We start from the raw sequence: 22,162 nt of genomic DNA on the forward strand, positions 1-22,162 counted from the left end.
CAGGTGGACCTTCTCAAATAGCTTTAAGTGCACTGTGGTTTCCTCTAGTTATTTTTGATATACGTATAATGTACCTATATATACCAAATAATAAAGACAGGTTGTTTATACAAAACCAAAAGCAAAGAGAAGCATGTCACTTGCCAATTTGTATATGGTGGAAAGGGATTGCCATCAGGGTGAGGATGGGAGGAGGAGGAATGAGCAGGTCAGCTGCCAGGGTGCCCCTGTGCCCCCCCGGGGCCGGGCTCTGCTCCCTGTTTTCCAGCCCGCTGCCTTTGCAGTGGCGCCGGCTGGCTCGGCCTGTGGTTAAGCTCATCCAGCTGTCGGGAGGGCTTTTTTTAGCACCGAGGGCTTTGCACCTCGCCACCGCGCAGAGGGCTCTTGCAAGCTGCTGCTCTGGATTCTGCTGGTTTGGAAAGACTGGAGCATCCCTCCGGCTCTGCCCACGCTCCCACCCCCTCTTGCAGCCCGCTCACAGGACGCTCTGCTTCAATCTGGGCCCCGGGCCTGCTCCTGCCTCTCCAGCAAGGATATTTTTATCCCGCTTTCTATGCACAGCCATCGGAGAGCACGTCGCTGCTGTCGTGGGACCTTGGCAAGCCTGCAGGCAATGGCTGTGTCACCTACAGGCCAGGGCAGCCAGAAGGGGCAATGGACGTCCGCACAAAGTGAAGAAGGATGGAGGCAACCACGCTCTGCAGAGCCCTGGTGCCGAGCTGGGACGGAGGAGCGAGAGTTGCTGCAAAGCCAAAGATGGGCAGATGCAGCAGCTGGCGAGATAAGGGCCAAGCAGCCCAGAGCCACCCTGTGCTGTAGCTTCCTCGGCAGGCAGGGTCTGGCAGAGGCTGGGCAGGGGGTGCTTCCCCCCAGAGGCAGCCAGCAGGACACCTGCACCCAGCACCCACCCAGAGCAGGGGAGCAGGTTGGGACAGGCGCATCGGGGACTTGTCCCCCTCCTTCTGCTGGCCCCGGCATATTGCAAATATCTCCCCTGAGCCAGGCATTGGCAGCTTATAAATAATGCAGCCCCTCGCCGTGCAATAAGGGCTTGTCAGTAGCTATTCTGCTCTCATAAATTAAAGATGAAAAGGTACAAGGCTCTTGCCAGAAAAATGAAGACAAATTTTTAATAGCTTGCCAAGACACAGGGAGATGGAGCGCTCGGGAAAAATGAATTACGTTTTTATTATGTGTTTTATTGTGGTGTAATTGAACGGGATTAGCTGAGAATACAATATATTTCCAGGGCAGTGCAAAGAAAACAAAAATAATGATGACACCTGCCCCCCCGCCCACCGCACCACCAGCCTGCGTGGGGACACCCTTCATGTGTGCACCGGCTGGGAGCTGCAAGAGGCAGAGATGGGGGTGGGAGGGACACCGGAGGGGACAGGGGACTAGAGACACAAGGGCTTGGGGTGGCTGCGTCTGGCTGGATGGCTGGGCAGGGTCTGGGCTTACCCCAAGAGCCTCCAGAGCTGTGGGGCTGGGATGCAGGGCAGGGTGGCACGGCAGCACTCAGCCACACACTGGGTGTCTTTCGCCTGTTCCCATGTCCCCAGTTGCTTTCATCCCATCCCTGAGATCTCCTTTGGACTGTCCCCCACCTGCACAAGCTGGCATTGACAAACGCTGCTCTGGTGGGGAGCAGGTCTGGGGTGCTGCCTTGAAAACCATCCATGCTGGCTGTCCTCTCCTGGAGCTGGCAGCACTGCTGTCAGCCCACAGACTCGGTCACTTCACTGGGCTAGGGGGGACCCGTCCCCATGGATGCCCTGGTTGGGGGGGAGAGAAAGATGCCTCCCTGGCTGGTGAGTTTGGGGAGCTGACAAGCCCAAAGGCGACACCACTGCCTCTGTGGAGGAGCTCAGAGTACAGCAGTGGATGCAGAGGAGCAAGGATGCTCGGTGCTTTCCTGAGCCAGTTCGTGCCAGAGGTCATGGGCCAGTCCCCAAAAGGCAGTGGCTGAGCGTCCCCAGGGGTGCTGGGTGGCGCTGGGCTGGGGATATCGATTGGTCCCTGGCATTTTTAATGACCTGCCCAACCGCAAGCTTTAACCTTGCCCATAATGAGGGCGAGCGGCAGCAATTCCTACCGCCACAGCCGGCTCCCCCAGCCTTAATGAGCTAATCAATACTTGTTCTCAGCTTAATTTCCAGTTAATTGCTCTTTAATGATGCCTGGAAATGGGCAGCCTCTTGCAGAGGGGGTGGGTAGGCTCCCCCTCTCCAGTGCCCGTCCCTGGTGGCAGGGGGTGCTGAGGCACTGGCAGCGGGTCACCTTCCCTGGCCATGTCCCAGCCCTGCTGGTGCTGCTGGAGGCTGGGGAAAGGGAGGGTGGCAAAGGGGACAGCGGGCACAGGGTACGGTGCCACTGAGCTGTCAGCACTGTCCGGAGCACCCACTCACAGGGCAGACTGAGCAGAGAGTCCCTGCATCCCAGGAGGAGGGTCCCCAAGCTCCTCAGGACACTACATTGTGGTGGGGGACCCCAGGGTGGGCTCATGGGCGGGGGGGCTGTTTTGGGGTACAAGGAGATGGGAGGGGGGTGGTGTGGTGTGCTGAGGTGGCCATGCATTGCTCCAGGATCTGCAGGCCCCAGGTACAGGGACAGTATCACGGCAAGGGGACGCGGACGAGGCCAGCAGTGCCCTGGAGGTGGCAGCAGAGACCCCCTCAGCCTGCTGCCTGCATCGCCTGCCGGCACCCGCCTGCCTGCACCCCTCTGCCGGGTCAGCCCCTCGGGCGGTGCGGGGGGGGGGGGCAGGCAGGGACGTTTAGGGGTGCTCCTGTTTGCTGCGGGGTCAGGGGTGCGGGGGGAGCCTGGCATGTCGCAGGGCGGTGGGGACCGCGCTAACCCGGCCCCGAGGTGTCAAAGTTGGCACGGCCGTGTCAGCCGGGGGGGGGGGGGGGGGGGGGGGGAGGCGGGCAGAGGGGGGGCATCCCCGGGAATGCAGCCCCCGCCGCCCGTTTTGTTCCTGGCCCCGGGTTCTACGACCTGCCCTTGGATGGGGCTGGTGGAAAAACTCCAGCGAAAGCGGGCAGATCCCTGCGGGGAAGAAGCTGAGCTGCATCCTGCGGGGAGAAGGGGCCAGGCAGCCTTTGGCCGGGGACACCGTGACAGCCTGGGGACCAGAGCATCCCTCGCCACCTGGCCACGGCTCCTCGGGGCCGGCCTGAGAGCCCTCCGTCCCTTCTGCTGACAGCTGACACCTTTTCCCCAAGAATTTGCTGACGGGTTTACTCTTGAGAGGAATTTGCTCTGGAAAAGCCTGGAAAAACTTTAGCCTGGCTGCTGCCCAGCACGGGTCCTGCCTGGCACACAGGTGGGAGGGACCTCCCTGCTGCCCGTCCCTTGTCCCGACGGCAGACCCCCGGGATGCGGCTGGAACCCCCTGAGAGCTGCATGGCCTTGGGGTGGGCTGGCTGGATCCCGGCTGTGTCAGGCTGCTCCAAATGGCAGGAAACAGAAGAGCGTGTTTGAGGTGAAACAAAGGAGATTTGGTTTATTATCAGAATGAAACCCCCGTGGCCCCAGGCAGTGTGATGGTAGCACCCCCTGACCCAGCATCTCCTGGTGACATTTGCTTCTGCCATGACATAATCTGCATTCCTGTCCCGGCCAGCCCCAACGCCACTCGCCAACCCGCTCTGACATGACGTGCGTTGAGTCACTTGGCCCAGAGCTTTTTTTCCAGGGTGGGTTTTTTCCTCGGCCTCAACTGCTGGAAGCCCCAGATCCCTGTGGAGTGGTCCAGGAGATCAGCCCAGGGCCATGGGGGAGTCAGTGGGGCCGGGAGCAGTGGGGCACCCTGGACCCGCTGTGACAACTCTGCACTCAGTGGCACATCCTGACAACAGCTCTGGAGGGGTGCCATGGCTGTGGGTCTGCCGAGAGCATCCGTGGCTTCAGTGGGCTGGAAGGGAAGGGAAACAGTGATGGGGAACAACCCACCAGGGAGAGAGGAGAGGGATTTGGTGCTTGAGGCTTGCTGCACCTTCGAGGCCCAATTTCAGGAGCTTTACTGGGCTTGGGGCAAGTGAGGAAGAAGGAGGGATAACTGGCCAGCACGGGCAGGGAACCGGGAATGTGATTTAACCCAGCAGCAGGCCATGCAGAGCTGCAACCACCCTTTTCCCCACAAACCTGCTCCCAGCAACTGGAGCTCCAAGCCCAGGATGCAGCTGGGGGCCACACTGATTGAATTGAGGTGTGATTAAGCACAGCTCCTTATTAAGCACAGATTAGATCTTCCACCCCTCATTCATAGCTGCTACTATTTATTAGCACATTCAATGGTCTCATTAAGCAGGAGGTTTAATTACCTGCCAGGTTTGAGCTCCATCTTGTTTAGCCGAGCTGCCCATGGTTTCTAGGTGCTGGGCTGTGTTGCACTACGGCTGGAGATTTCCCTGCTCAGATCCACGGCTGGATTCCGCTTCTGGCCAGGGGATCTGCATCCAGAGATGTGGCCTCTCCCCACCTTGCAAGTGGCAGATGCTGCAGTGATGCTCAGATGAGCCCAGCCACCCAGAGGCCATGGTAACCCTACGGGGACAGGGGCATGCCAGGCACCACGGCCATGGCATACAGCAGAAGGAGCCAGGGCTGGGGCCCTTGTGTGTAGGGAAGGACAGCAGCATCGGGGCCTGCTCCCCTTGCCACCCTGCCAAGGGCAAGAGAAGCAAATAACCAGGGGCCATTGCTGGCCCCACTTTTCAGCAGTGCCTGGGATTCAAGCGCTGGCTCTATTTCTGTGCTGGCCAGGAGCTGTGTGAACTGAAGGTAGCATCTGGGGCCAGGCTTGCCTCCCTGCTTTGCCCCCTGTGTGGGGCAGGGGGAGGCAAGGGTGTGCTTGGTGCAGGGACACCAGAATGCACAGGCTATGCTTTGTCCCAAGGCAGGGAAGTGGGGCACAGCGGGGGCAGCCTGGGAGGCTCAGCACCCCTGGCTGAGTCACCTACAGCCTGTCCCCTCTCTGCTCAGGCTCTGAACTGGCTATGGGGGTGCACATAGGAAAATCTCAGCCCCTCCTGACTTTTCCCCTGCTCCAAAAGCAGCTGCAGCCCCAGCTGCTTGGCGACTCATGGATGCGGGGCCCAAAAACCCGTGGCACGCTGGGGCTGTGCTTCATGGGCTGGGTGAGGGGAGCCGGCGAGGGAGGCAGCTCTGGGCCAAGGGGCTGGGGGCCGCGGAGGGGGAGCGGGATGCAAGGCTGAAGGCAGAGCCAGCAGGAAACCCCCCTCTGCAATGGGGGCTGAAGGGGGGTTTGGCTGGCAAAGGTGGATTTAGGGGGCCCAAAGCCTGGTGCACTTTCAGTCGTTAACCACGGCCGGATTCATAATGTGACCAAGCAAAAGCCCCAGAGCCCGCAACGCATTTGCAGGAGGGTGTTGGAAAGCAAAAACAGATTTTTGCAGCGTGCTGAAGGAAACCAGATCCTCCGGGGGGTCCTGCAACAGCTTTGCTTCGCTAGGGAAGCAAATCCCGTGAACTCCTTGCCTGGAGGAGGGGAGCAGGCTGGGGGATCCCCACCGGCACAGCAGCGGGAGCAAAATGCAAATGCATGGTGTGTTTGCACTGTAAAGGCAAGTTGGGTCCCCTGCTCCTTGGAGCCAGGGAAGTTGAAGCAGAGAGCAGCGAGGCGTGTGGGTTTTGCACTGCTGTGGCATAGAGCAGCTTCACTACTGGTCCTGACAGCTCCACTCCAGCCAAGGTAATGCCGTTGCTTGCACCCCAATACTCCCTTTGTGCCTGGCTTTCAGGGTGGGGTGAGCACAGACGTCCCCCAGAAATTATCCCCCTGTTTAATTACAGCAGCTGCTCAGCATTTCAGCCTGTGTTTCCCCCAAATCACAGGCTGAGAGATGCTTTTGCCCACTTCCCCAGCCATGCCCACCCATGGCTTTTCCCTCCCATCCACTTGTCCCCACAGACCCCTTGGTCTCTGCCCCTCACCCTGGTCCCCACCTGCCTCACGAATAGAGCTGAGTATCACCCCAGGAACCAACACACGGCTTGGGGTGACTCCAGTGTCGGAGTCCGCGGGGATGTACCCGTGATGGGGGGGGGGCTGGAGCGGCAGAACCCCGGGGCCAGGGTGCAGTGGGTGGCAGGACCCCGGCATGGAAGGGGTGCCGGCCAGCCTGTGGCCCGGTCCAGGGATGGGCCGTGGGCCCGGAGAGGGGCGGGGGGACTCACGTTTCGCTGACATCACGGCGGGTGCCGGAGCAGCCGGGGGCCAGCAGCCCCGCCGCCACGGCCGCTCCGCACCCGCGCCTGCCCCTGCCCGCCCGCGGCCCCGCGAAACCGCCGCTCCCGGGCACCGGCACCTCCGGTAAGTGGCGGCTTACGGCGGGGTGGCTCCCGGGGGACCCCAGGGGACGCCGTGCCCCTTCCCAGGGCTCAGCCAGGACCCCCAGCGCCTGCACTCCACACTTGGGGAGCCAAAGACTATCTTTGCAGTTATCCACCCCCACCCCCACCCCGCCTTCCTTGCCCCCCCACATCCATCACGGGCTGGAGCCTTTCTCCGTACAGCCCGGCGTAGGGAGGGCACGGGGACCCCCTGCCCCTTTCCACCCTTGGGGGGCTCGGTGGTCTCCAGTAAACGGGTGAAAGCTTTGCGTTTTCTTATCCGTGGGGTGCATGTATGTGTAACCCACCGACGACCCCCATCACGCCACCCCAGCTCTGGGCTGCGTTAGCCTCGGGGGGGGGGTGGGTGGTCTGCGGGGTGCAGCTGTGGGGGTTGCAGCTTGCCCTTCGGTGCTGTTCCCAGCAGGAGAGGAGGGGACAGCCCGACTGCCTGGGTCCCCCCTCCCCAGCCCCACTCACTCGTGCTGGGTGGGTGGCCCTGGGACAGGTGACTGTGATTTCACTCCATCTCGGGGAAGGCAGCCAGGGTGTAACCGGGGACCCGAGGGTGTTCACCAAGGGGTCCAGTTCATCATCTCCCACTCTGGGCACAGGCTGCAAGACCCCATGCGGGCCCCCAGCAGAGACTGGAAGCCCGGGGCAGATCAGCCTCTCTGCTTTCCCGGGTTGAAGGGATAATGCAGGATTTGAGGACAGGGACTCTGCTGTGCCAGTACAGGCTGACTACACTGGGCCTGCTGCCAGTCTGCTGACTGTCCACTTGTGCACTGAGTTCCCCCGTGCTCAGCCTTAGTTGCCTGTGTGAACTGAGGGGGTCACAAAGCTTTCTTGGGTGTGTGTGGGGGTGTGTATTCTCCTGCTCAGGTGGGTGGTGCCTAAAAAGAAGAGTTACAGTGCAGGGAGAGGAGGAGGACAAAAGCCAGGCGTGACCAGGAGCATCCTCCTGGCTCAGCTCCTCTTGGCTGGCTGTCTCCAGTGTGGAAAAAAACCCTTGTCTGCAGGATCAGCCGCTCCACTGCGCTTGTCTGGATGGTAAGGGAGGAAAAAAGGGCTCGTGACTTGCAAAGTGGTGGGAAAGGAAAGGGGTGCCTGGCTTGAAAGCAGCTTCCTGAGAGGAGATGAGGAGCAGGGTACAAACTGGCTGAGCCAAGATGGTCTAGAGCAGCCTGTCTGGCCCCTGCCAGCCCTGTGGCTCCCCAGGCCATGGTGGGATCAGAGCAGGCTGAGCTCTGCCCACTGGGATGCCAGGGAAGAAAGATGAAACCTGATGGGTCTATGGTCAGCAGCCCCATCCCACTAGAGGATGCTCAGTGTCTCAGGGCAGGAGCTGGTTGGGGGCCCCCAGGATGGAAAGGTGGCTGTGGGTGAGAGGAACTGGGACCAACCCTCCCCTGCACATCATGCAGTGCTGCTGCTCAGGGCAAACCAGCTGGGAGCTAGAGCAGTGAAAGATGCTCCCTGCACTGTTAACACGTCGTCTCTCCTCACAGGCCAGGATGTCTCCTTGGATCTAGCCAGGGAGGCCAGAGCAGTGCTGGAGATCCCTGTCCAAGTGATGGTGGGACTAGGATAGAGGGGCTGCCACGAGAATGTCTGAGGCCAAGACCCTGAGCTCCTCTTGCCTTGTGCTTTCCTTGCTCTTCTTGCACTGGGCTTCGCTCCAGCTGGGCCAGGCTTTTCCCAGCACCTCCGACTACCTCCAGCGGGGCTGGCAGCGGCTGCTGGAGGAAGGAGAGGGCTGTGCTGAGTGCCGGCCGGAGGAGTGCCCGACGCCACGGGGGTGCCTGGCTGGCACAGTGCGGGATGCCTGTGACTGCTGCTGGGAGTGTGCCAACCTAGAGGGACAGATCTGTGACCTGGACAACACCAACCACTTCTATGGCAAGTGTGGGGAGCACCTGGAGTGCCAGCTGGATGCCGGGGACCTGCGGCACGGAGAGGTGCCCGAGCCCCAGTGCACCTGCCTCTCCCACCTGGCCCTCTGTGGCTCCGACGGCAAAACCTATGCCCAGATCTGCAGGTTCCTGGAGGTCGCCCGTGCTCACCCTGATGCCAACCTCACCGTGGCCCACGAGGGTCCCTGCGAGTCAGGTAGTGCCCTGAGAGCAGCTGTGTGGGCAGCCGGACAGAGGCTCATACCTCTCGGGAAGGGACAACAAGGGGGTCTGGCTTAACTATTTCACCTGGCAGCAAACCCATGGTGTCTACAGGTACCCGGCAGCACTGGGGGCTGCTCTGTACAGTGGCAGGTCCCCCCTGGTCCCCGCACCCTGCTGATCCATGCCCGGTCCCTGCAGACCCATGCCTGGAGAGGTCTGAGAGCTGCTTTGCCAAGTGGGAGCTGGGTTTATGGAAAGCAGCAAATCCTGCTGGAGCAGATGGGGAAGTTCCAGGGAATTGTTAGCGAATTCTTGGCGGCGGTGCTGGATTGACGCTGGCCCGGTGCTCCCAAGAAACGCGGCTGCCTCCTGCAAATGGAAACCTGGGTCAGTTTGACTTGGCTGCGTGATTTCCATCTCCTGTTTTAAAACCTGGCTGAGGGGGCAGGCTGTGGTGGGGAGGCCATGCCCCAGCCTGCCTGGTCTGGCACAGGTCACCCAGTGCTGTTACCACAGTGCAAGGGGCATCAAGGTTGACGTTATTTTCTGTAGATCATCACATCTTTGAGTTTTTCCCCCAGGTATCTTTGGAGGTGGAGGCTTTTCCTTGACCTCTGGCCCATGCTATGGGCCAGATCCTGGAGCAGGCGTGGGTAGGAAGTGTAGTCCTCACTCCATCCTTCCAGGGAAGGGATATGGGACCTGGAGGTATTGGCTCCATACAGCAGCTGGGGACCTGCTGGCTTCCTTAATTGCTGGCATGAGCCCTGTGCCAGAGCAGAAGCCTCCTGCGGCTGAAAGCTCATCCACCTCATCCATCCCCACCAGCTTTGCTGGATGAGTGCCCCTCACAGTTTCCCCCCACAGGAGGAGCATGCTCTGATTGCACAGGAGAGTTTTGCTTTGTAGTGTTGCTGTTATTTAACTGTTCCTGCTGCCCATATATCCCTGAGTATCACTGCACAGGTGGGGAAAGGGAGGTCAGGCAGGATGGCAACCCCTTGTGGGCTAGGGGGGCTGGGGAGGGAGCCCCCAGTCCCAGCTGCAAGGAGGGACCATGTCCTGGGGCAAGGTGAGGGTCCGCCATGGGTGGGAGAGGTGAGGAGCATGGGAAGGGTCCCAGCATCTCTGTATGGGTCAAATGCTGCCACCCCAGAGGGGACCAGCCCAGGAGAGCCTTGGGACCTGCCATGGGTGGAACCTCTTCTGAGCCCACCCTGTTCTCCTGTCCCCTTCCCCAGAGCCTCAGATCACCTCTCCTCCCTATGACACGTGGAACATCACTGGGCAGGATGTCATCTTTGGCTGTGAGGTCTTCGCCTACCCCATGGCCTCCATTGAGTGGAGAAAGGATGGCATGGAGATGCTGCTGCCTGGAGATGACCCCCACATCTCTGTCCAGGTGAGTGGTGTGCCTAGGGCATTGGATGTGGCCCCAGGGTGACCCAGCCACTCATGGGCAACCAGACCTGAGGGTGTTCATAGTTTGAGGGTGGCCAAGCCTGGCTGTCTGGGGATAAGAAGTGGCGACTGGAGGCTGTACAACCATGAGGACTGACTGAGCCAGAGCTGGTGTCTCAGTGGTAGGAACCCTTAGCGTAGCTCTTTCCTGCAGTTTTCTCTAGTAGTTTTTGAGCTTATGAATATTTTTTTAGGACCTGTAGAGTCCTGCAGCAGAGAGTTTCCCACCTCCCTGCCTGCTGGCTTCACTTGCAGCCCCACCAGCAGGGCTGGAGGAGAGGACCTCCTGACGCGCCTTCCAGCCTGGGTTATCCTCTGATCCCACCGGCAGACTAAAGCAGTCTCTGCCCTTCTTGGCCTGCTGCTCTGAGCAAGGCTCCTCTCCCAGATCTGGCAGGCCCAGGGGTCAGGATCCTGCCTGCAGCCGGCCGCAAATACAGTGCCCAGCTGGGCGTACCCAGCTATTAGAGGGTGTGGACAGAGGCACAGAGGCCGTGCACCGCAGCCAGGCACCAGCAGGGAGGAAATTGTGATGGGATGGCTGCAGGGAGCCAGGGGAATTGGTGGGATCCGGCACCATTGCAGGGTGATGTGGTGGTGCCCTTCCATCTTTCTGCCCTTCGTGCTGTCCCATAGCCTGTCAAAGGGTCCAGCTGAGGACCTTCATCCCAAGCAGAGTTACCCTGCCTGGCTGGAGGAGACTCAGCTGTCCTCCACCCCCAGCCACGGCACCATAATAGCAGTGTGCAAACACAGCTGCAGCCCAGCTGGGTCAGGAAAAGGTTTTCTTGCTGGGGACAAACAGAAAATAGCGTGGTTGGTGCCAGAGCACTCCTGGGACCTTACTGTCTGCTGAAACAGGGGGCTCCTCTGAGCTGTCCCGAGCTAGCTATGCTGGTGACACAGATGCTCACTTGCTTCTGCCACCCTGCAGAGCAGCAAAGCCAGCATCCTCCCGCTATTTGGGGACCACGGTGGCGCTAGGGGCTCAGCTGGGAGTCCAGGCATGTGTGCAGGGCTGTGCCCAAAGCAGGGCTCCCAGACCCTCCTAAAGGCAAGAAGATGCCCATTCCTCCCACCTCCCCTGGGTAATGGGAAAAGGAGGGACCTGCATCCAGGGGGTCTGTGCCTGACCCCAGAATGGTACTTAGTGGGGGGGCAGAGAGTTCCCCTGGACTTGTGTCCCCCTTCCCATCCATCCCAGCTCCTGGGGCTTTTCTGGCCTCAGTACTAACTGAAATTCTCCCTTCTTGCAGTTCAGAGGCGGCCCCCAGAAATATGAAGTGACTGGCTGGCTCCAGATCCAGGGTGTGCGGGTGACGGACGAAGGCACCTATCGCTGCTTCGCCAGGAACAGGGTCGGGGAGGTGGTGGCGTTAGCCAGCCTGACTGTCTTCACACCAGGTGAGCATCCTTGACCCCCAGTCTCACTGGCATGAGGGAGGGGATGTTTGGGCAGGGTGCACTGGTATGGTGGGAGCTGCTGGAGCATAAGGCTGTGCTGGGGATGCCCCAGCAAGCTGCCGTGCACAGTTTGGCTTTGGTCCTGGTGGGGAAGGGTACAAGCCGTGGGGAGGGGGCAACGTTACATTGTCCCTGCACTGCTGTTTCAGACCAGCTCAACCTGACAGGCTTTTCCCTGCCGAAGCCCCGCACGACACCCGAAGACTACGGGGAGAGCGAGGAGGACTATTACTAGCCCAGAGGCGGGATGTCCAGCTGCAGAGATCACCTTACCCACAGCGGCCATTCCCAGGGGTCAGGGACATCTTTGGAGCAAGCACCCCGCAGCCCAAAACTCCTTCTCTGAACACTACTGGCACAGCAGCGTCTTTTTTGGGGTGGGGGACAGGGTGACACATCCCTTTGCTGGGGTTGCTTGGGGAGGGGACACTGGCTGGTTGGTGGTGCAGGGCTGGGACTGGGCGCAGCCCCACCTGGGCCAGGGTGGGTCTGTCCTCCAGCGCTGAGCAGGGGGGTGTGTGTGACAAGGAATTGTTGCTGGGGGTGGAGGCAACCCCCTGGGAGAGGGAGGCCAGGGGCAGGGGCATCTCTGCCCTGTGTGAAGCATTTTGGGGAAGCCAGAGCGGAGGGCTGGGACATGGCTGTGACACAGCCAGTGTGTCACCCTCGGGGCTGATCTGTGTCCCCTGAGCACAGGGATAGCCAGGCTTCTCCTCAGGACCTGGGGAGCCTGCTGCCAAAAACATCCTTGTCTTCTGTTTTGTTTTTAACCACAAAAGTAGTGATCTGAGGAAACCAGACACTTGTGGTTTTCAGTGCTGTCTTTTCTCCAGCCCAGCCACCCATGTGGTCAGAAACACTTTGGCCTTTTTCGACTGACTTTGTGCTTTCCCTTCCATGCAGCTCTCTTTGCCATTTTGGTTGATGTTAGTTAAAATATACACATTGGTCAAAGCCGACACAGATCAGTCGACTGCCCTGCACCCACAAGGATTATTCTGGTGGTGAGGGAGAGTGCAAACACTGCGGATGATACCTTGTCCATTGTGGGGGTCAAGGAGCCCTCCTGCTCATCCTAGTGCTCACAGCTGGTCCTGGCATGGGTTCTGCCCCTTTCACCCCGTATTGGGATGGGGTCCCCAGCAGACCATCCCCTGTGCAGTGGGGATGCATCAGGTTGGCTCATTGCACCCCTGCCAGTTTGGATCCCATCACACCTCTGCCCAGCTTCAGCTTGGGGTCCTGTGCCTGGTGACACCGAGGTTTCCACCCAGATGGCCACAGCCCTGCCAGTATGGAGGGGTAGTACAGCTTTGTGTCTGGCTGAGGAAGGACAGGAAGGCTCCCTTTTCCACTGGAAGTGCTCCTTTTTTAAAAAACAAACAAACAAACCCCACACCAGAACAAAACCCACCTGCTTCCTAGAGCTGGTGATTTAGAGCAAACTCATTTTGGGGGAGCATGGGAAGGAAGCCCAGAGCTGTGCTGTGCTGTTCTGTGCCCAGAGAGGGCTGGCAGGACCTCTTCTCATGGGCACCATGGGGCTCAGCTCACAGTCAAGGGGTGCTTTTCCCCCCCAAACGAGCAGCATTTACAGGACTTCTGGGAATCAAAACCTCCCCATGGACCAAACTGCTCCCAGTTACTCTGTCCCAGCTCTGGGGAGGTCCAGAGCTGTGGCTGGGAGCCAGACCCCACGAGGAAGGAGTTGGCCAGTCCCCAGGCAGGATGCAAGGAGGCTGGTGGCTTGGGCGCCACGCTGCTCTCCTTCCCTTGTTTTTTTCTTTTCTTTTCTTCCTCTTTCTCTTGAGAGCTGGCTCAGACGATGCAATTACAGCATTGAAACCTGAACAAGCAAATAAAAGGGATTTGTCTGGAGTTGGCAGCAGAGCAAAATTCCTGCAGCCGGTGAGGCTGGGCCAGCCCTGGCCCCTGTACCGCAGCCTGACGGGGCACAGCTGGTAGTGCTGCCACCCTCCCTGCCCACCTGCTGGGCTGCCTATCCTCTCTGGCAGCAAACCCCTTCTTGGCTGGGGAAATGTGAAAGCCACTTGTGCCTCAGTTTCTCCTTCCATCTAACAGTGTAATAACATCCTCCTGGGGCTGCTACATCAGAGTTGGAAGGTGTTCAGGAGGGACCAGGGACAGAAATGTGCTGTTGGCTTTTATTTTGCTTTTTTTGGGTGTAAAACCTGCTTTTGGCAAAGCCGGGGCATTTTCACCCATCCTGATCCCCTCCCCATTTTGCATGCTGGTGGAACTGGGCCACACTTAGGCTGAGGCTGCCACAGGGAAACCTGAGAGCAACCTGGAGCTTCTCGCTGGGCTCCTCGTCAGTGCTGGGGCTGGACCCCAGCCAGGGCTGCCATGCCAACCCTCCCCAGGGCCAGGGTCCCCATGCCTGCCCTGCCCACGTTGGATCGAACCCAGGTTGTGCCAGGTGTGGGTGCAGGGCCGGGCTGGCTGGGGGGGTTCCGATGGGCCGGACCCCCATCCCTGGCTATCCCTGTGCTCTGCGGGGCAATGCCCTGCCTGCGCATGGGTGGGCATTTGCTTTTTTGTCTCAGTCCTTGTCCCCCTCAGCTCCTCACCTGGTCCCTGTGGTACCTGACAGGGGATGTTGTCCACTCCCATTCCTGCCCCGCAGGGAGGGCAGCAGCGATGTGGTGGCTGAGAGAGGGGGGAACTTCAGCAAGGGCTCTTGGACAAAATTATCTAAACTGGGAGCTATGTCTCCCAGTTTCTTCAGATCCCAGTGAGGGAAAGGGCTGATTTGCAGGCTGGCAGCTCAGCCAGTACTGGGGCTCCAGTCCCCCCCAAGACAAGGGGCAGCAGATCTGCCCCAGAGGCATGGAGGAGGCTGGTGTCCCCCCACTCCAGCTCACGGTCTTGCCATTTCCAGCCACTTAAAAATTAAAGCAGCCAATATTATTCCACAGCTGGAATCGGTCACTGCCACAGAGCTTAATTGAGGTTATTTGTTGGCTCTAAAAACGTTTGGTCAGCTCTGCCACTGGCTGCTTGGATACTTTCTGCAGCCCCTGCCCCAAGAAGGGGGTCCCTCCAGGCTCTGCAGATGCTCTCCTCGCCTCTGGGCAGCTGGAGGGTCCTGGGGACCTGGCCAAACCTGGTGTCAGTGTTGGGACAGAGAGTGTGCCCCGATGGCATGCAGCACCAAATCCCTTTGCTGGCCGATTTTTGGGGCGATTGCCTTCCATGGATGGAGAGGGCCAAGCGGCTCCTGCCAGCCCAACTGCCTTTGCTCAGAGCAGCAGCAGCTCAGCCCAGATGTCAGGCTGACGTCAGGGATGGGGTCAGCTGGACAAAGAAGTGCTAACGTGGCCACCAGCCCTGGGCACGCATCAGCCCCAGCAGGTCCCGTCTGCCTGTGGTGAGAAGGGTGCAGGTACTCGCCAGGCACCGGAGGTCACCACGAGGCTGGGGACGAAGAAGGGTGGAGCTCGTCCTGCCAGCACCCAAAAGACCCTGAAGACACATGCTAATGGACCCAAAACCCTGTGGTTTAAAACCCACCAGACCTCAATCCCTTGCGGGGACATGCAGAGTGCTGGCACCGTCCTGCCACCATCAAGTGTTTCGGCCACCTCTGTTATGTACTCGCAGCTCTGGGTGCTAGGGGGGGAATTCAAGTAAAACAGCACCCACCCCCCCCCACCCACCCCCCCAGCCTCCAAAGCAGCTGTTTTCTGCCCCAAACCTGCAGTTCATGTCACACCCAGCCCCTGCTGCAGGCTGCTGGTGGGACCTTGACTCTTCCCACCACTCCAACCTTCGGTGCAGGGGCACCATCCAGGTCCCCAGATCGCTCCAGGGATCACCACAGGACAGGAGGCCAAGTGGGATGGCCGGTGGCTGCCCCAGAGGTGACACCAGGGTGCCCTACTCCCCGAACAGCCGACCTGACACCCCCAGTGCCTCCCTCATCCTCACACCCCCCAGTGCTGCCCAGAACTCATCCAGCATCAGGCACCCTGAGCAGCCACCAAGCCATGGGGTTTTGTGATCTGTACGGAAACCCTACCAGGTTTGTCAGGTAAGTAGGACGCAGCAGAGAAAACACCCTGTCCCTGTCCTTCCCTGCCCTCGGGGGTGCGGGGACCTGCCCCCGGCCGGGGCCTGGCAGGAGGCACATCTGCGCCTCCATCCCAGAGTCCAGATTTGGGCCACCGGCGTGATTAGCCGCTGAACAGTGCCATCTCCTGGCAAAGCCACCGGCCACGCCGAGCCCTGTCACCGCGCTGGGCGGCTGGCGAAGGCACACAGGACCTTGGGCACCCCTGGAGCATCCCGACCTCCTAAATCCAGCCCTGCCTGCTCCATGCCTTCCCCCTGCCCCTGGCAGCAGCTGTGCCTTGCTGAGGGGGGTGATGCCATCCCAGGGGACATGGGTGCTATACTGTCCCTCCGGATGCTCACAGGAGCCAGAGCATCCTCGTGACATGGGCATTGGGTGGCTGCGGCAGGCACAGCTGGGATGGGGCAGAGCTTGGAGATGTTCAGCTGCTGTCCTTGAGGGAGTGCTTTAAATCGGGGCTGCAAGAGGGTCAAAGCCCCTCATGGCCACCCTGCCAGTCCCCCCATGCTGTGGGTATCTCTCCATGGCTTCTGGCAGGGATCTTGGCCAGCCTGAACTGAGTGCTGGTCATACCTGGATGGAAACTTGCAGTGCTGTAACCTCCTTCTGCTAGCGGGTAAACTGAGGCACAGAGCTGTCAGGCATGGGGAACTCAACCACAGCCAGGGACACAAACAGGGCAGAGCAGCCAGCTACACCCAGGGCTTCTGTCCCCAACCTGTCCCCATCCCCAGGGAGGGGTGATATTTTCCCTTGTGCCCTCTACATGGCATCTCTTCAACCCACTGTGCTGGCTCAGGGAGAAAATAAAAAGAGCAAGACTGCTTCCTTGCCTCCACCCAGCACTTACGCCATCTGATAAACAAAATGGAAATAAATCCTCCTGCATTTGCAGCAAATAGGTCTCCATGGGGGGTTGCTTTCAATAATTCAAATGCCGTTGCAGAGCAGAGACCACGCCAATGGGTTTTAATAAACACAGCCATAATGTGACATGCAATTTATTATTAAGCTTAAAACAGGAAGCAAAGAGTTTAATAAAAGCACCAGGTTCTCCGTATCAGTCACAGCAAGCGGCAGGGTGCTAGCTGTGGGGGGAGGCTGGCCAAGCTGGCTGCAGTGGCACGCAGAGCTGGGTTTGCTTTGCCACATGCTTCTCAAGCTGGGACCACAGGGACCCCAGGCAGGGCACAGAGATGTGAGCCAGACCAGGGAAAAATGGGGATTATTACATGGACAGGGGTAAGATGTAAACACTGCCTGCTGCCTTCACCCTGCCTGCTGCACCCCCTACAGCTGCCCAGCCACCCAGGACAGCTTTGGCAGAGCTCTGCCCTGGTATTGCAGCCTTGGGTTTAGTCCCTTTCCCCCAAGACTTTCTTACCCACATCCCTTCCTAACTCAGCTCCACCTGGGCAGCCCTGCCCTGCTCCAGCCTTGCTGCCCCTGGGGCTCCCTTTAAAAGCAAGCAGAGGGGACAACTGAGCCTCCTGGGGACAGTGTGGCTGTGCAAGGTGAGGTGCTGCAAGGTATGGGGGACAGGAGCTGCTGGCTGGTGCTGCAGCAACATGTGTGCTGCCCACTGGGCTGCACGGCTGTCCCTTCAAGCCATGGATCTGCTCAAGGGCTGGTGAAAAGCAGGAGCTCTGTGGGGATGTGGCTCAGCTGGGGGATGGAGTTGGGTGTGACATAGCTGGTCCAGCTACCTTTGGAGACACTTCTGTGCACAGATGAGGGGTGAAGGAGGTGGCAGCATCCCATGTTCATTACCTAGCAGGAGCCAGGTACTGCTTTCTCACTGTCCCTGCTGTGGGCTTCCCTGGGTACTTGAATGCTAACACTTCCCCCAGGAATGTCGGGGGTTTGCCTCCTTTCCTTTGTCTTGCATCCTAGCAGCACTCTTTCTGTTTGGGAAGGGTCCTGGCAAACCCCAGTACCCACTCCTGCAGCGACCAGCATGGCAGGTGGAAGAGAAGTGAGAAGTGGTGCGGGGACTGCCCATGCTGATTCCCCATGGAAACAGGGTTTGTATGACCACCCCCTGCTCTGGTAAGGGGGAATGTCCTCAAGGAAAGGCAGTTCCCTGCATGCAAGCTTTGCTCATGCTATATTAGACAACAGAGAGTCCCTCCCCCACCAAGGCTGTGGGAGATGCAGGACTTTGTCCCAGTCCAGCCAAATGACAACCTGGGACCGAGCCAGAGGCTCCAGGGCACCTGCAGCTCCTTCCAGCAGATCAAGCAGCCTCCTATCTTAAGGAGGACTTTCCAGCCAGATAAAGCCAGGAGGCAGCCTCCATCCTCCAGCTTGGCTGAAGCGCTGGCAGAACTGTGCGTGGGGCAGCTTTCATGGGCTCTTTAGCTGGTGTTGACAGCAGAGGGTTCATGCTGGGATTGATGCTGGGTAACACCCCCCCCCAGCTTCTGCCAGGACTGGTGCCTGATGGAGCCTGTAAAAGGCTTTAACTTGATACGCCTTTTTTGTCAGCTGTGTTTGCTGAAAGCTCCGCTACCTCTGTCTTTAAAAGCCCAAGGGCTGCTGATGTGACTCCATGTCTCCACTACTAAGGCTGTGAGTGGGATGTTGAACCTGGATCCAGGGAAAGCACACGGTGTCTTGCCTGTCCCTTTGAGGTGACAATCCCTGTGCAGGGCCATCAGGAGTGGCACCAGCCCAAGGAGGGCTGGAGGGCCTCTGCAGGTCCACACATGGAGTGGAGTAACTTTGCAGCACAGGTGGGTTTTTGACCTTCACCGACAGTCAGCTGGGGGACAGACCTGCCCTTGGTGGTATGTGGGGATGTTATGGAGATGGTCCTGGTTAGATCTCAGCTCATGTGCTCATCTGATGTCCTGGGACTGCTCCCCGTGCCCAGCACCGCTCCATTTGGGCTGGGGCTTTCCCCTCTGTGTGGGACTAGGGTCTGACCCCATGCAGAGAGGGGGATGAGCTGGAGCAGGGGGTACAACCTGCAGAGAGCACAGGTACCCTTTGGAAAGCGCCTGGGGCAGGTTATCTCGGAAGCAAGAAGGTACTCAGCAGAGACCTGCCTTATCAGGGAGCTGGTTGCTGTCTCTCCTCGCAGCCCTTTTTGCCCTGAGGCTGCTCTCTGTCACTTCTCTGCTCCGTAACAGCCAGAGGCAGGCGGAAATGGGAGCCCCCGCGCCTGGTCCCTGCCGGAGCACACTGTTTCGGAAGTGGGGGGGGGTATCTGGCTTGCAATTACTGTGCCTTTGTCTTGGCAGGTCTGAAAGTGTGAGTGATGGGGGTCTCTGCAGAGCAGCCCCTGAGCACCTCTAGGTTGGGGAGCACTCAAACCCATCAGCAGCCTCCCTGGCTGCCTGGGGTCAACCAGTTTGGGAATGTGGGAGGAGAGCATGGGACAGCAAATTTGCGTGACTAGTAAAACCCCCCAAAATTCACCTGGCTGGATGTCCACAGCCAAAGCACAGCCTGAGTCCTCCCCTTTAATAACCTCCATCTCCCAGCCACGGCTGGGAGGAAAGACTGAAGTGGTGGGAGACTCACATCTCCCGTTCCCATCCACACTTCCCGCTTTGTAGCCATGTGTTGCTGTATGTGGTCGAAGGCTGCGGTTGCTGTTCAGTATCTGTCCTGGACTTCTGCTGGAGCCATTTCTTCCCCGCCAGGAGAGCTCAGGTAGGGAGGAAAAAAAACAGAAAAAAACCCCATCTGTTACTGCATCTTGGTTGGGGTTAGTGGGACCAAGAGGGTCTTGGGACCCTGGTCTGGTGTGTCTTGCAAGTACAGCTGCAGCCAGTGGATTGAAGCCCCCTTGTCTGTAGATAAAAAACCATCAGCCACTGGGCTGCTGTGGTTGCAGGATGGGAGTGGCAGTTCCTCCCCACACACAAGCATTTTGGGAGGGAGGATGCTGCCTGTCCTGCCCGAGGATGGAGGAGGCAGAAACAAGTGCTGCTGATTCCAGCTCAACATGGCTCACTTTAAACACGGGGAGAGGGCTGAAAGCACCAAGCACATTAGGGTGGTGTCCTCAGGAGTTGTCCCAAACTCCATCTCTCTCCCAGCGCCATCTTGCCCTGGCCTTGGTGAAGGAAGGGTTAAACTGCAAGTCTCAGCAAAGCAAGTGCTCTCCAAAAAAGCCAGCCAAGCTACCCAAATGCTGGCCTCCCCTCTGCCCCTGCCCTTATCCATCTCTCTTATCTGCCCTGGGCAAGAGCAGGGCATTTCCCCTGCTCGGGCTGACGAGGACCAGAGCTGGCGACAGGCGGAAGCCGGTGCTGCCTGCGCGCGCCTCTCAGGGAGGCCATGGCCGTGGTGTCCTGGCTGTGGGGTGGACCCTGTAGCTGCAGGTCAGAGATGTGGAGGGGTAGTATGGTCCACCATGGGGCTGGACCCACCAAGGGGGTCCCCTGTCCCTGGCTGTCTCATACTCTGGAGACCTCCAGAGGAATCTCATTTCTATAGTCTGCATGCAATGAGCTGCTGGGTCTCAACCCCTTTGGAAAGCAGGGCTCACATCACAGGGGATGGCAGCTCTACAAGGTCTAAGTACCCTCCGGACACTGATATCTGAGGGCGTGGCAACCTGGTTCAGGGTGGCATCGTGCAGTCCAAGCAAGCTGGGGTTCAGCTCTGCCCATGCTAAGGGTGCAGATGGAAGGGGGCGAGGGTGTCCAAGCAGCCCAGGTTGGGGTGTTTCACCCAGTGAGGGCTGCAGTGCAAGCAAGGTGCTGGGGTATCTCTGGCAGTGCGGCGAGCTCTGCCGACACGAGGCAGGCTTGGATGGGCTGTTTAATTAAATGTGAAGGGCTCTCGCCCTTCACAAGCTGCAGTCCTCACCACAGCCTGAGCGACTTTGGGAAAGAGGCCTTTTATTAAAAGAGAGAGAGAGAGACTCCAGCTCTGCCAGGCAGCCATCAAATGGCACATTTAATTGTCTCTGCTCGTTTAGCTGTCGCATGGGGAGGGATGTGCTCTGAGCTCTTCAGCCTTCCCTATACGTCCTGCCTGGCAGGCACACGTGCTGCCTGCATCCCGGGTGCTCCTGCTGCCTTCCAGGAGGCCTCGCAAGGAGGAGGTGGGAGCCTCTATCCAAGGACAGCACTGGGGGCTTCCCAGGGAATGGGCAGAGCCCTGGCTTGTTCAGTGCACTTATGGCCCAGCCTGCCTGGGGCTGAGCACTGGGGTTTGAAAAGGCTCGGGAAAGCAGCTGGGGAGATGGGAGCCTCCTGGGGTCATGAGAGCTGTCTGGAAGTGAGCGGGTAACTAAATGGCAGCTGAAAATTATCTTCTCATTTATTGCCCTGGTATAATGAAGCAGAACACTTCTGGCTCTGAAGAGGCTATCCTACCCTGGTTGCAGTGTGGCAACCTCAGCATATAAGCCGTGGGGCAGGCTGGCAGTGGGTTACGATAGTTGTGTTGCTCCTTTCCTCTAGGAAGTTAAGTCCTTTGAAATATCTTCTGGGCTCAGCACCATCCTAGCAGCAGGGAGCTGGCTTTTCAGGGTACACACGGAGGGAGAAAGGACCTCTACCCAGAGGCTTTTCTTTAATTCTGATGGGTGTTATGGAAGGATTGAACTTGGGTTCAGCTGCTGGTACCAAGCCCATCGTGCTGCAGGAGAGGCTGTTTGGCCGAGTGAGGGCAGATGCCCGGGGGGTGGGGGGTGGGGGGGGCAGTTGCAGCATTCCCTTGCCTGTGTGGGAGCAGCCATACCAAAGCTTGCCATTTGGAGAGGGGGAAGAAAAAAAAAGATCAAGAGGGGGAGGAAATACAGGCTTTTATCAAAACCTCCTACTTCAAAGATGTCCAGCTGAAGTACTCCCCTTTGGTTTAATTTGAAGTGATGTTTCCTTCAGCAACTGCAGCTAAATGGCATTGGATGAAGCTGAAATGTCTGGAAAGCCTGGAAAGGAAAGGCACTGTTTGGGAATGGCTCGAGGCAGACCTTGCCATTGGGATCATCCGCAAAAGCCTTTCCAGGGGGAATGAAAACTGCCAATGCTGGCATTTCTCATCCCTCAGCTCGTGGCATGGGATAAAATCCAAACCCTTTTGGGAATGGGAACAGGGGTAATTTGCCATCCTGGGTGCCTGAGGGCAGCTCTACCCCTCTGAACTAGCTGCAGGGTCTGTGCTTATGAGCGAGGGAAAGGCAGGAGATGGAGACCTGGATGCTGCTCTGCCCCGAGGAGCCAGCACATCTCTCAGGCTTGTGGTTCCCAGCCTGCAGACCCCCTGAAGCCGGATGCCTAGCACTGTTTTGGCAGCTCCCCCGCATGGGCGAGAGCTAAACCAGATTGTGTGGAGCACCAGGGGAAGGGGCATGAATCCATCTTCCTGATGAGCCCCCTCCAAACCCTCCTGGAGTGGAAAAGACTGGCCCCTGCTCCTGACGCCTGGGGAATTCCTGTGTGGGAGCAGCAGGGAAAACCAGCAACAGCAGGGCACGTGCTCCCCTGTCATGGCATCCCTTAACTACTAGAAAACGGCCTGGGAGGCAAAGCAGCTGGCTTTTCCTGGGAGAGCCCAATGTGCTCCTGTCTGCTCCATAGGAACTGATTCTCCCCATCTGGCTGGAAAATGCAGAGAAGGTACTTCGAAGGCAGCTGTGTCCTGTCCCTGCTGGGGACAGCGAGGCTCGGTGCCTCCTGGGCAGCGGGTCTGGTCACTG

General features: G+C 58.9%; 1 protein-coding gene across 1 annotated transcript; it reads left to right on the forward strand.

Annotated features, from left to right (window-relative positions):
* Positions 1-7,970: 7,970 nt before the first annotated feature.
* KAZALD1 (Kazal type serine peptidase inhibitor domain 1) lies at positions 7,971-11,640 on the forward strand. Its single transcript, XM_009952593.1, has 4 exons — positions 7,971-8,472; positions 9,722-9,882; positions 11,198-11,345; positions 11,555-11,640. The coding sequence occupies exons 1-4, from the start codon at positions 7,971-7,973 to the stop codon at positions 11,638-11,640; spliced, it is 897 nt and encodes a 298-aa protein (XP_009950895.1).
* Positions 11,641-22,162: the final 10,522 nt, after the last annotated feature.

This window comes from Leptosomus discolor, chromosome 6, assembly GCF_034619465.1.
Source record: "Leptosomus discolor isolate bLepDis1 chromosome 6, bLepDis1.hap2, whole genome shotgun sequence".
NCBI lineage: Eukaryota > Metazoa > Chordata > Aves > Leptosomiformes > Leptosomidae > Leptosomus > Leptosomus discolor.